Consider the following 12372-nt stretch of genomic DNA (forward strand, 5'->3'; position numbering starts at 1 on the left):
GGATAGCCTGTTAATTCAGAAAACATATGACAGGAATGTTCGACTCAATCCAGAAGCCACCAAATGTACCATGCCAGAGGTATGACCGGTCCTCGAGAAGCATGACCTCTTTATTTATGAAATCTTCAACAAATAATCATCTTTCCAGCTCCTTAGTGATTACCAGTAATTAAGCTTGTTGTTTCTGTTCCTTTTTTCCTTAGAAAAAAGCCCAGTGGAAGCTAAATTACCTTGGTTGAAGCAAGCACAAGAGCTAGAAGAGACCAGAATAGCAACAGAAGAACCGACGTGAGTCCAGGCCCTTGTATGGGAGTAATCGGGGCATAGCCAGTTAACATGATAGATGTAAGTTTTGTACTCATTGGAGTGCAGTGATACAGTTCAAATCCAAATGACCTGGATTTGCCGACTCCAGAGAGCCTGAGCTGGCTAGCATTCTTCTTTATTTCACAATTCAGCAGTCCTGCTTTGGCAGCATCTGTGAGAAGCTCACAAAGAAACAGTGCTGTTTATCCCAAAGCAGACCCAGGGGTCTCTTACAGTGAAGAGATTGGGGATAATTCCTACATCTAGATTAGCATGCATGATTCGACCCAGGGCCGTCACAGTATGACACAAATAAACCAGTCTTTCCTGCGGTGAAGTCATGGCCCGTCACTATAAAACCACCTACATTGAAATGTATCAGGGTGGCCTGAGTGATTATAAGGAGAAATTGCAGAGCTGCTGTGGCGTGGGGCAATGGAAAAAAACGTGGTGCTGCGAACCTTAGAGCCTGGAGCCACCGCTTTTCATGACGTGACCTTAGACAAATCTTTAGCTTTTCTGTGTCTCATTCTTCTTACCTGGGAAAGGAGCAGGTCGGGCGTCATCTCTGCAGGGTCCATTCCAACTCAGATGTCCAGTAACTTCCGTCCGCCTGGGCTTGGGTAAGTCTGGATTGAAATCATATCGGTGGATATTAAGACTCAAGAGCAGACCCAAGAAACATCCTGGAGGCAGAGTTTAGGGGCCTAAGGAGAGCAGGGAATCAAAGGGGCTCTGAGGTTCCAGTCCAGGAGTCTGGAAGAACAGCGGCTCCAATGATGGACTCAAGTGATTGGACAGAGTTGCGTGTCAGACATGTGAAGTCTGGTGCAGACAGGCTATGGAGCAGGAGAGCCATTCACAGGGTGTTAGAGGAAGGGGAATCTCAGAGGTAATGCAGTCCCTCCCCCCTCAGAGCAGAAATCTCTTTCTTAACACCTTCAGTTCAGCAGCGGGCAGAGTTCACTCACGCAAGACGGCTCACTCTTGTGTTGACCAGCCCAAGTTATTTGCAAGATTCTCCTCCTATTGAGCCAATTGAAAACTTCCTTCAGATTTCTGCTTTCTGAAACAGAAAAAGACACAACTGAGCCCCAACCATGTGACAAGTTTTCACCGATTTGGACAAAGCTGGATCCCAAGAGCGCTGGTCTTTCCCAAGGTCATGATTCTGAGCCTTTCTACATTTTTTTTCATGTGACGGTGTTTTTAGATCCCTCCCCAAGCCCACTGCTCTTTTCCGAGCACACTGTCATTTGTCATTGTCCCCTTTAGCTGTGGTCCAGCCCAGCAGCGAGCCCCAGGGGAACACGGACCACTTCTCTTTGAGAACAGCGTGCTGAGGGCACTGACAGTCACACTTAGGACATGAACTTTTCTACGTGGACTCTTGTCAGGCCTGAATACGAACCTAGAAGAAACTGTGGACGCTGTGAGGTGAATGACCCCAGAGTCACTCATCGAAGAGAGAAGAGTATTGGGCTCACGATGGAAGGTTGGAGACTTAGAGGAAGAGAAATAGAAGTCATGAACAGAGGAAATGGCCCCAAGGAAAGGTTTCTGTTAAAAAGACCAAGGGACTCGAAGGTTTAAGGAGGGGTACAGCAAATGTTAGTCAGGTCTCACGGAAAGCGGAGAAAAGCTGTGAGGACTGAGAAAGGGATGTTTTGTTTGACAAGAGAGACTTTCCAGTTAATTTTGGAGTGGTATCATTCAAAGGGTGGGGAGGTCAACATCAAGAGACTTAAGAAATAAGGTCCAAATTAGAAGGAAATGGGGTAATGGGTATTTGACTACAAAGAAGGCGTGAAGATGGGGTAGTCAAGCTGATAGAAAAGAGTGCTTGTATGTGTGTGTGTGACTGTTGTCGTTGGTTTCTGTTCGACGCTAGGACTGTCTTAAACGTGCTAAAAAGATAATAAGGATTTTAGACAAGTCAGCTAACGTCTCCAGACCTCCCAACTGTACAAACAGGGTGTTAGGCTAAGTGCTGCTGGAACCTTCTCCCGGCTCTGACCTCCGATGGTTCTGTGGGGGAAGGAAGCTGTGGAAAGAAAGAGATCGAGACCCCTGAAAGGGAATGTGTAGTTGTCACATAAGGAAAGGCATAGAGTTCTCAGTCTAGAAAGATGCCTCCTACCAACATCTTTTGTTCTCAGAACACAATTGGATAACAATGGTTAATCCCCCCCTGTATGTCCTTTTGTGGCTAATGGAATTGGCGTCCAGTTCCCCAAACTAGAATCCTGGAGCCACCCTTGCCTCTTTCTCCTTCTTCCCTTATGTGTGATTAACTACTGAGTTGTGCCAATTGCAGCCGCTAAAATCTTTCTCAAGTCCAACTTCTTCTTGTTGGGAACCGCCCGCCCCCCCTTAGGTCTTTTTAAAAAGCATTTTTCTTAATTAAAGAAAATTTCAGACTGATGTAAAAGAGGAGAGAACGGTGCATTGAGCCCCACATGTCCATCATCCAACTGTAGTGATTGTCAACGCAGGGCCTCTCTCATTTCCTTTGTCACAGCCACTGCCCGCCCNGCCCCATGGGACCATTTGTGAAGCAAACCCACACAGCACATCACTTCATTCATAGCTGTCTCAGCATGTATCTCTAAAAAAGGACTCTTTTTTATTTTCTTGGATAACCACAATACCATCTTTTAAAGTGTGTTCCTCAAATCACCTCCTTTAGAATCACCTGCGGTGCTATTTTAAATGCATATCTCTGGTCCCCACCAAGTCAGATGCTCAGGGTGGGGGTGGGGGTGGGTGGTGAGAACCAGTCACCAGCTTTTGTTTTTTTTTTTCTTTTGGCTCTGCCAGGTTTTTTGTATTGTGGTAAAATATACATAACATACAAGTGACCATTATAATCATTTTTAAGTGTGCAGTTCAGTGTCATTAAGTACGCTGACATTGTTATACGACCATCACCACCATCATCTCCAGAACTTCCTCACCTTCCCAAACTAAAACTCATCCCCATTAAACACAAATTTCCCGTTTCCTCCCCAGCCTCCCCAGCCCCTCCCTGTCCCTGAATTTGTCACCAGCATTTTAGCAAGTGCCCTGGGCGACTTTGGAGGGGATGCACCCAAATTTGGGAACCACTAGGTCAGAGAGTACCCCAGGGTCCTTTTCAAGGTCTGGAAATGCTGTTCATTTTATGACTTGGGAAAGAGCGATTCCACGTAAACTCAGCGGATGCAGGCCCCCCTGTTCGTTCCAAGCCTGCATTTTCTGTCAGCCCCACCTGACCTGGCCGGTGGCTCCTTCCTCTGTTTATTCACTGAGTGAAGCTAATAAGCCGTTTCCTCCTGCAGGACCCCGCTCCTTTGTCCCCAGCTTGAAAGACAGAGCCCAGAGCACCTGTTCCCTGGCCGGAGCGGCTGCCTCCCTTCCACCTTCAGCCCGCTCTCCCTCTGTGGTTTCTCGGCAGTGTTCCTTTATAATTCACACTGCTGGCAGTTTCTGGCCTGTTCCTGGTTGTCTTGTGTGAAGTTTATAGTTTCCTCCCACCCCTTCTGACTACTCATTCCCTCGAGAGCTCAGCTTCCAGCCCATCCTTTTATTACCGCTGTCTTTTGTGGTTTGGGGATGCTTGCTTGTTGGCAATAAAGGAAAAGAGGAGCGTAGCTGTATTTCAAATCCCCCGAGGAAAGCCTGCCAAACCCGCCCGGAGAAGATAAATATTTCTGCTTCTGTGGTTTATCGTGGCCCGGGCTCTGAATTGACATAGGGAGCGGATGTTCAAAAGGCTTTTTTTTTTTTCTTTTTAATTAGGAAAATAAAAATGATCGCTTATACAGCTAAGCCAAGGGAACTGCAGCTTGGGCCTTCTTCGCTTTCACCTCTGGAATGTGTCGGCAGTTGATAGGACGGTTCCCTCGTTGTTCTAAAAGTTCTTCCCTGGAGCCTTGGTCGTTTCCATGGGTTTCTCAGCGTTTCCGCAGCCGTTGCCGCCCCCTCTCCCACCTTCCGTGTGGGAAAGCCAAGGAAACAGGACAGCTCGAGAACATTTGTGGAAACCGTACTTGGCTAAAATCAAATCGGGTTACAGTTCATGCTGAGGACTCCTTTTGTGCCAGACCATGCCCTGAGTGTTGTGCGTGGGCTGACTGATGTAATTCTCACAAGGACACCCACGAGAAGGCATTATTATCCTCGTATTCGGGAGGAGGAAAGATTAAGAAAGTGCCCAATATCTCAGAGCTATTCAGTGGCAGATGGTGATGCTCTGTCATGTGACAGTAGGAAGAGAGCTCCAGTTTCACGTCAGGTGACCTGAATGTTCAAGTCTTACCTGTCCTGAGGTTGGTCTGATGGGGTGGACAGAGAAGGTAGTGGTTACATTATAGAATTGTGAGGTTTGGGGATCAGGGACAACTTCTAGGGAGAGAGGGGCCATGGCCTCAGGTCCTAAGATGCACCTGGTGTCAGAAGACCCATGTGGACCACAGGCAGGGCAGCTGGCCCGTGTGGGCACACCTGGGTGCTGAGGTACGGAGTGTGGAGAGGGGGCTACAGTGGCCGCAGCTGGAAGCATTGGCAAATCTTGGAGGCAAATCTCAAATTGTACATCTCACATTTATGTTTTTTAAATCATAGACATCATCAGTGATGCCGTTTTTGTAGACTTTATAATTTCTAAAATGAATAAATCGACACAGCTTTCTTTAGTACCAACTTACATCCTGAAAGCTCCTGACTTTTGTTGTTAAACTCTGGGACTGGGAGCCAAGGTAACTGACATTTCTTTGTTAAGCTCATAGATAGCAGGAGTGTTTCGTTTTGCTGATTGGGATGTGCTATTGTAGATGACTGTGACGGCATCTTGTCTGGGGAAAGGAGGCTGGATGACTCTGAGAGACCTGTTACAACCCTGTCTTTCGAGATTTAAAACATTAAGCCTCATCCTGCATCTTAAGCAAACATCCCAGCGGCATTTTCTGAATTTACTTATTATAGTACAACGTTATCTCTTGAATTTGAGGTCTGTAGCGGCTTAAATATATGAAATGATGCATGCCACTGTCCCCTCGTAAGCATTTATAGCATGCATTCATATACCATAGTCTTGGGGAAAGTTTTGCAGCAAATAAACCTGTTGGACATTATTGAGCCCAAACTTTTCCCAAACTTACTCTGTCACTGAACCTTCGTGCCTGTCAGCTGTTGCCATCTCACAATGTAGGTATTGCTTTGGAGTTCCTTAAGCGTACATACCCCTCCTGGCTCTGTTTTTTAAATTCAGTGCAGGAATCAGTAAACATGTTCTGGAAAGGGCCGTAGAGTAAATATTTTACTCAGCTCGGCCGTGTAGTGAGAAACAGGCATGACAGTAAATGAACAAACGACGGAGGCTCTGTTCCAGTGAATCTTTAATTATGGACACGTTAGTGGAATTTTACATAATTTTCACATGATACAGAATATTATCCTTTTTCTTTTCTCCATCCATTTACGAACAGAAAAATCATTCTTAGCTGGCAGGCTATGCAGAAACGGGTGGGGGTGGGGTGGGGTGGCAGATTGGACCTGTAGGCCATAGGGTGACAGCCTCTGTTTAGTGGGTAGTAAGTCAGGGTAAGAAATAAAAATGCTGTATTTGGCCAGACTGTGCGGTGTCTTTAATATTTTCAAGAAGATTCAGACGTTTAGTGTATTTATGTACTAAGTGGGAATGTTAAAGCGTCATCTGCTCAGCAGAAAGCATTTGTCATCCTGTCATTTAGCTCCTAGATATTGAGACAGGCGAATGAAACTCAGCCTGCTAATAGAGGACAAGCTCGATAAAGATTTGTTGAGTAAATATTGGTGGAAAATCCCTGCATTACCAAAGAAATCAGATTAGAAGTTATCTCTACGGGATGGTTTATTTATCACCACATCTTCAAGGATACCTTTTAATGATGTCATGCAAAGGTCAGAGCGCAGGATTTGAGTTACAAAATGGACGCAAACATTTAGTTTGTGAAAAATTCTCTCCGTGGCTAATACGATTTGAAAATTTAAGTACATAATTGAGCACCAACGAATGATTAGCATTTCCAATGCCTGTATTCCCTCCAAATGAAGCCATTTTTTCCCCTTCGCAGAAGGCGTGTCCCTCCTCATTCGGCGGCCTGTCTGTAATGGTTGCCTCCCTGGTTTTCCCCAGGTTCATTCCGGAGCCCTGGTCAGCCTGCAGTGCCACGTGTGGGCCCGGCATTCAGGTCCGAGAGGTCAAGTGCCGTGTGCTCCTCACCTTCACTCAGACAGAGACGGAGCTGCCCGAGGAGGAGTGTGAAGGCCCCGCGCTGCCCACCGAGCGGCCTTGCGTCCTCCAGGCCTGTGCCGAGAGCCCCGCCTCCCTGGAGCTGGAGGCCCCCCTGTACGAGAAGGACAATGAGATGACCTACGACTGGGAGTACGCGGGGTTCACCCCCTGCACGGCGACGTGTTTGGGAGGTACTGGATCCTCTGCTTAAGGGATACTTACATTTGTGTTGCTTGTCGTGTGAGATGTGACTAGATTGGTTAAGCTAAATATGCAAGTTAGCAAAAGCCTAAAGGAGGTTAACCCGTTCAAATTAACTGAAAGCTATGCCTTTTTAAAATTTATTTTTATCATGATTATTTTAGAAACATAAAGGATAGTGGGATGATATCCTGACCAACAAAATGTTATGTTCTTTGGCCTGAGCGGCTGTATAATGGAGACAAGGAGTGAGGTCACCCATTAATATGGAATAAATAGGGAAATGCAGAACTGGTAGATCGAGGCAACCTGGTGCACGAGCCAGCGGTAGATTGAGGCGGCCTGGGGTTGCCGTGTTGGATGCGACTCTCAGCCAGAAGTCACCTGCAGATGACATTTAGGTTCGTACCTGCTTTGAGATGCTGCCATTGGTAGAAGCACTGTTTCATCTAGTGCTGTCACCCTTGATTTCAGCTCTTTTCTTACCTGGGAAGGCTCCCTCCAGTCAGGAAAGGGTGGCATGGTGGGTCCTGGGATCTCAGCAGACCACTTGGAGTTGCCCGAGGAAAATGGCCAGTGAATCCTGACTCAGGGGGGTGAGTCAGTTAGAGCTCATCTTTGGAGTCCGATGGCAGAATATCAGATGCCTCATGTTCTCAGCAGCCACTACAGGGGCCCCAGACCCCACTCCAGGATGGCTGACTCCTCTGGGATGACTTTTTTTTTTTTGTAAGAGCTTTATTAACATATTTCACATACCGTCCAATTTATGTATTTAAACTATACAATTTAGTGGTTTTTTTAGTACATTCACAAAGTTGTGCCACCACCATCACGACCAATTCTAGAATACTTCGCCCCAAAAGAGCCCTGTACCTTTCAGCAGTCCCTCCGCATTTTCCCTCAAACCCCTGTTTTCCCGGCCAGTGTCGGCCTCTGGCAACTGATCATCTACTTCCTGTCTATCCTGGATATCGCATATAAATAGACTCACACACTGTGTATTTGGTCCTTGGTGACTAGCTTGTTTTTCTTAGTGTAATGCTTTCATGGTTCATCCATGCGGTACCAGGAATTAGGACCTCATTTCTTTTCATGATGGAATACTGTTTTGTTGTACGGACATACTGAATTTCATTTATCCACTCCATCAGGTAGAAATCTGAATTATCCTTGGGCATTGTGAGTTGTCCTGCTCTGAACGTTCACGTACACATTTTTGCAGGGAGGACGTTTTCATGTCTCTGCAGCATAGATCTAAGAGTCATAGGACGGCCCTTGAGTTCATGTAACATGTACGAGTTTTGTGAAACTTGACTGGGTTTGTCCTTGTTGGCACTTTGGACGAGAAGCGCCTAGAAGCCTAAATGCAGCTCAGCATCCAGATGGTTGGTGTGAAGGTGCCTGTTTGCTTTCTAACACCCTTGGGCGTGTCTGGAACGCACTTTACAAACTTGAATGGAGCTCAGCTAGGGCATCCTTCAGCATTGGTTCAAGAGCCGTTTAGCCATGGGAGGGTGTGTTGCATTGCATAGTCCTTGAGTAGTATCATTAAAATGAACCTTGAATACCCTCTAACCCAAATTTTGCCGTGGGGAAACGGAGGCTCAAAGGCTATTAATGTAGTCCAAAATAGAAAACAAACAATGCAGTTGTCATCCCTTAGACTTGGCTGAATTGTAAGTGCATATAATAAGCCTCCTAACTTTGAAAAAAGTCATGTTTTTAATTTCTCAGGTTCAAGCTTAAAAGTTTCCTTTTAAATAGGTACCTACAGTCTACAAAACTGAAGAGCTTAGGCAGGAAACTCAAGTCCTCTGTAAATACAGAGAACTGGGCACCTGCTCTGTGCTGGACTCCAGGGTTCCGCTCTGGGCCCTGGGCTCAGCCTCAGAACATAAAATGAATAAGACACAGTGCCCGTGGTGAAGGGGCTTTTGTCATGTTGGTTTTACCATCTGGACCGCACCACTTACAGGCCGTGGTTCCTGCCTCACTGTGGTCCATTCTACTGTGGTTTTGGAAGTCGGCCGCTGCCCGTCCACTTAGTGGTCATGAATGTGGGCTTTTAACCCTCACCCTGGGCAGCGGAGAGGGTGAGTCTGCAAAGACTGGAAACTATAGGAGAGTCACACTTCCATAGGCACACAGTTCATTTCTTCAGCGCTCCTGTTGCTGGTAGAAAAATAATATATGCAAATTACAGATTTCCAAAACGATGAACTTTTGGTCACATCCTGATACCATGTACTTGTATGTTCTAACTCATCTTCACGCCATACAGGAAATACAAAAAAAATCCCTCTGTTGTAATTACTGACGCTTAAGAACCTTTCATAAGTCGGCTTTCATACCAGAGTGGCAACTGAGAATTCTTTCCTAATTCCTAAAAGCATGAAGAATTTAGACATACTCAGTTTCCAGCTTCCAGAGTGTATGTATGCATGCGTATGCATCCAAGTGGCATTGTGTGTGTGTGTGTGTGTATGTATACACACACACACACACACACACATCCTAGAAGATAGACTTATCTTTTTAATACCCTCTGGTAAGGCTTTGCAGTGTAGTACATCGTAAACATTTCTTACCAGAGTTTTTCTTTGTATTCCATATTTTCTGTTGCATGTATGACCCTTCATTTTCACCTTTCTATCTCCTCACAGCACAGGCTAGTCGTATATGCCTGGGCTTGGAGGCCTGACCCTGTTTTGATCCCTAGCTCTGCCACTCTCCTTGGGCTGGTTATTTAAGCTTTGTAGAGCTTTGTTTTTGTAAAATGAAAAGAACGATACTTACCTGCCTCATTAGAATTATTAAAAGGATGAAATGTGCTTATTAAACCAGGTGATGTTGAGAAGTGTTTAACCACAGTGCCTGACCCATGGTGTGTAATAAATGTTGGTGGGATGACTACTTTATAATGTAATAATAACAGGGTATTCCTCTTATATTAGAATGCTATTTTTTCCCTTTAAAAAAATTTAACAAAATCACTGAACCCCTGCATGCATCTGTTTTCCAGTTTATTCTAATGAGTTCTCTAAGTAAATAATCATCTACAATTAGTAGTTTTGTCTTTCCCTTTCCAATAGCTATTTATCTTATTTAATTTTTTTATCTTAGTGCATTGTCTAGAATTTCAAAAACAATAGTAAATAATGTGGATAATGCCAGCCTTGCCTTGTTCCTGACAGTTGCAGAAATCTATCTTTTCATTCAGAATCAACATTTGCATGTTTATTGCATGTTTCTTTGTGCCAGGCCCTGGGCTAGGTGAGAGGAACCCAAATCTCGTAGGGAAAATGCGTTCATCATATAATCATACACATATATATGAGAAATTACAGCTGGTTATAGCATCTACAGGAAAAGTAAATGGTGCTTTGAAAGCATGTAGCAGGAGGGACTTGATGTAATTAGGAAAGTAAGAGAAAACTTCCCTAAAAACAACGACACTTGCACTTAAATCTGAAAGATGAGGAATTAATTAAGCAGAAGAGGGGTTGGAGAGGGTGGTATGGAGAGAATTCTCGGCAGGATAAAGAGCCTGTGCAAAGGTCCTTGGTGACAGGAGGGTGCGTGGTACATTCCAGAAATAAAGAAGCCAGGCACAGCTAGGGTGCTGAGAAAGATGGGGTTCAATATGAGATGCCATAGAGCAGAAGGCAGGGGCAGACGATTAAGGCCTTACATGCTATGTTGATTTGGGCCAATGAGAAGCCATTCAAGTCATTAAAGTGGGAGTTACGTGATCGAATTGTTATTTATTTCCAAAAGGTTAGTCCAGCTGTATTGTAAAGAACAGATCAGAAGGGATAAGAAGAGAGGTAAGGGAGACCACTAGGAAGCCATTGCCGAGGCCACAGCTTGGACTGCAGCGGTGATGATGGTGGAGATGGGAGTCCAAGCGATGACTTTGAGAGATGTTTAGGAGGTAAAAATCTGTCAGTGGAGTGGGGAAGTGGGAGTGAGGTGACAAGTCTGGGTCCCAGGATTTTTTTCTGAGATGATGAGACCGGACAGGAGGTCCAGTTTGGCAGAAGGAAACCATGAGTTCATCGTAGACTTCCTGATGGTGGTGCTAAGTAGGCAGTGGGGCGTGTGCCCCTGAAGCACAGAGGAGAGAGCTGGACTGGAAACAGACGTTTATGAGTCATCTGTGCGTGGAGAGAAGTGGAGCCAGGGGCATGGGTGGGAATCTCCAGGAAGAGAAAACCCACAAGGAAGGAATTGGGAGGGTCTGAGGCTGAGCTTTGAGGAGCTACAACATTTCATGGCTGGGTGGGTGGGGGATACTGAGCTGCAGAGTTCACCCAGAAGAGGTCGGTGAGATAGCAGGAGAGGCGGAGGGTGTGGTGTGGTGCAGACCAGTCAGCTGTGCTGCGGCCACTGAGAGACGAAGTTAGATAAGGACTCAGAATTGGTGCTGGGCCCAGGAATGGAGGCCGTTAGTGATGAAGAAAGGTCTGTTTGGTGGAAATCAGATTTCAAAGGATGGCAGAAAGAGCGATGGGTGACAGGATGGGAGTGAGTACTTAAATTATTTGTGTTCTGATTTGTCTGTGGTGAAGAAGACAGAGAGAGGGAGGGAGATGGCTAGAAGGTGTCCTATGTTGAGGGAGAGTTGCTGCACGTGTCGGGTGCTATTGAAAGAGTGTCTTAGGTACATTTAAAAGGCAATGGAAAGTTCCAGAATAAACGTGAAAGGCAAAGTAATCAACGGCGTATCCTAAGAGGATGAAATCAAAAGCACAGTGCTGGAGATCAGTTTTGAACAGTTGGACGGGGAGCTCCTAATTGAAATAGGCAGGGGAAAGGCTAGGATGGGTGTAGGTGTCGGTGAGTTTATATGCCTGACAGCAGGAAGGTCCTATCTGGTTGTTTCTAGTCATGTGTGTGTGTGTGCGTGTGTATGTGTGTGTGTGTGTGTGTGGGATATTTTGCAGGTGAATGCACTGATATTTGAGGTCGTAATGTACTAGTCTTTTATTATACTGCTGACCACAGTGTGCTAGTATCTAATTTAGGATTTTGCGTATGTTATATGTATACATGAATGGTGTTGATGAACACAGGATACTCCACTGGCGTGGTGGAGTACAGACCGCCTTCCCGCAAATGGGAAAATGGGCATGAAACCCGAATTGGCCCAACCTGGGCTCATTTTAGCCTACTCCCGATGGAGAGGCGTTCCCGACACGGTACATTACCAATCGCTGTTTTGTTCTCTTCGCATCCCTTCAAATCATGACAGGCCTCTAGCTGTAGTTTCTTCCAGCTACTCTTGAGATAATTGGTCACTTCCTCTCAGGCTCCAGTGATGTTTATGATGCTCTTCATAAGGCCAAATGGCTTTCAACAACTCTTAATCTTTACCAGCTGTCTCATCAACTGGTTCTTAAAAAAATTCACCTATCGGGAGAGCTATAAAATTTGCATTTGAACACCAAGAATGATACAGTCATTTGGCACTTTGCTGGGTCCATACGTATTATGCTTCTCTTTTTTTTCTTTACCTGGGAGTTTACAGCAGTACCCACCCTATCATACTGGCTAATCAGCAGAGAGGAAGTGCATATTAACCATTCTTTTCAACATGGCCCTAG

The 12372-nt window shown here is 45.5% G+C and overlaps 1 protein-coding gene across 1 annotated transcript in view; it reads left to right on the plus strand.

The window, feature by feature from the left end:
- ADAMTSL3 (ADAMTS like 3) overlaps positions 1-12372 on the plus strand; it is a 206349-nt gene that overhangs the window by 133724 nt on the left and 60253 nt on the right. Inside the window, exons 15-16 of the mRNA XM_019640227.1 lie at positions 204-288; positions 6464-6753. Of these exons, the coding sequence (XP_019495772.1) occupies positions 204-288; positions 6464-6753 (375 nt within the window). The remainder of the gene's footprint in view (positions 1-203; positions 289-6463; positions 6754-12372) is intronic.

The sequence above is a fragment of the Hipposideros armiger genome, unplaced genomic scaffold, assembly GCF_001890085.2.
Source record: "Hipposideros armiger isolate ML-2016 unplaced genomic scaffold, ASM189008v1 scaffold_48, whole genome shotgun sequence".
Taxonomy (NCBI): Eukaryota; Metazoa; Chordata; class Mammalia; order Chiroptera; family Hipposideridae; genus Hipposideros; species Hipposideros armiger.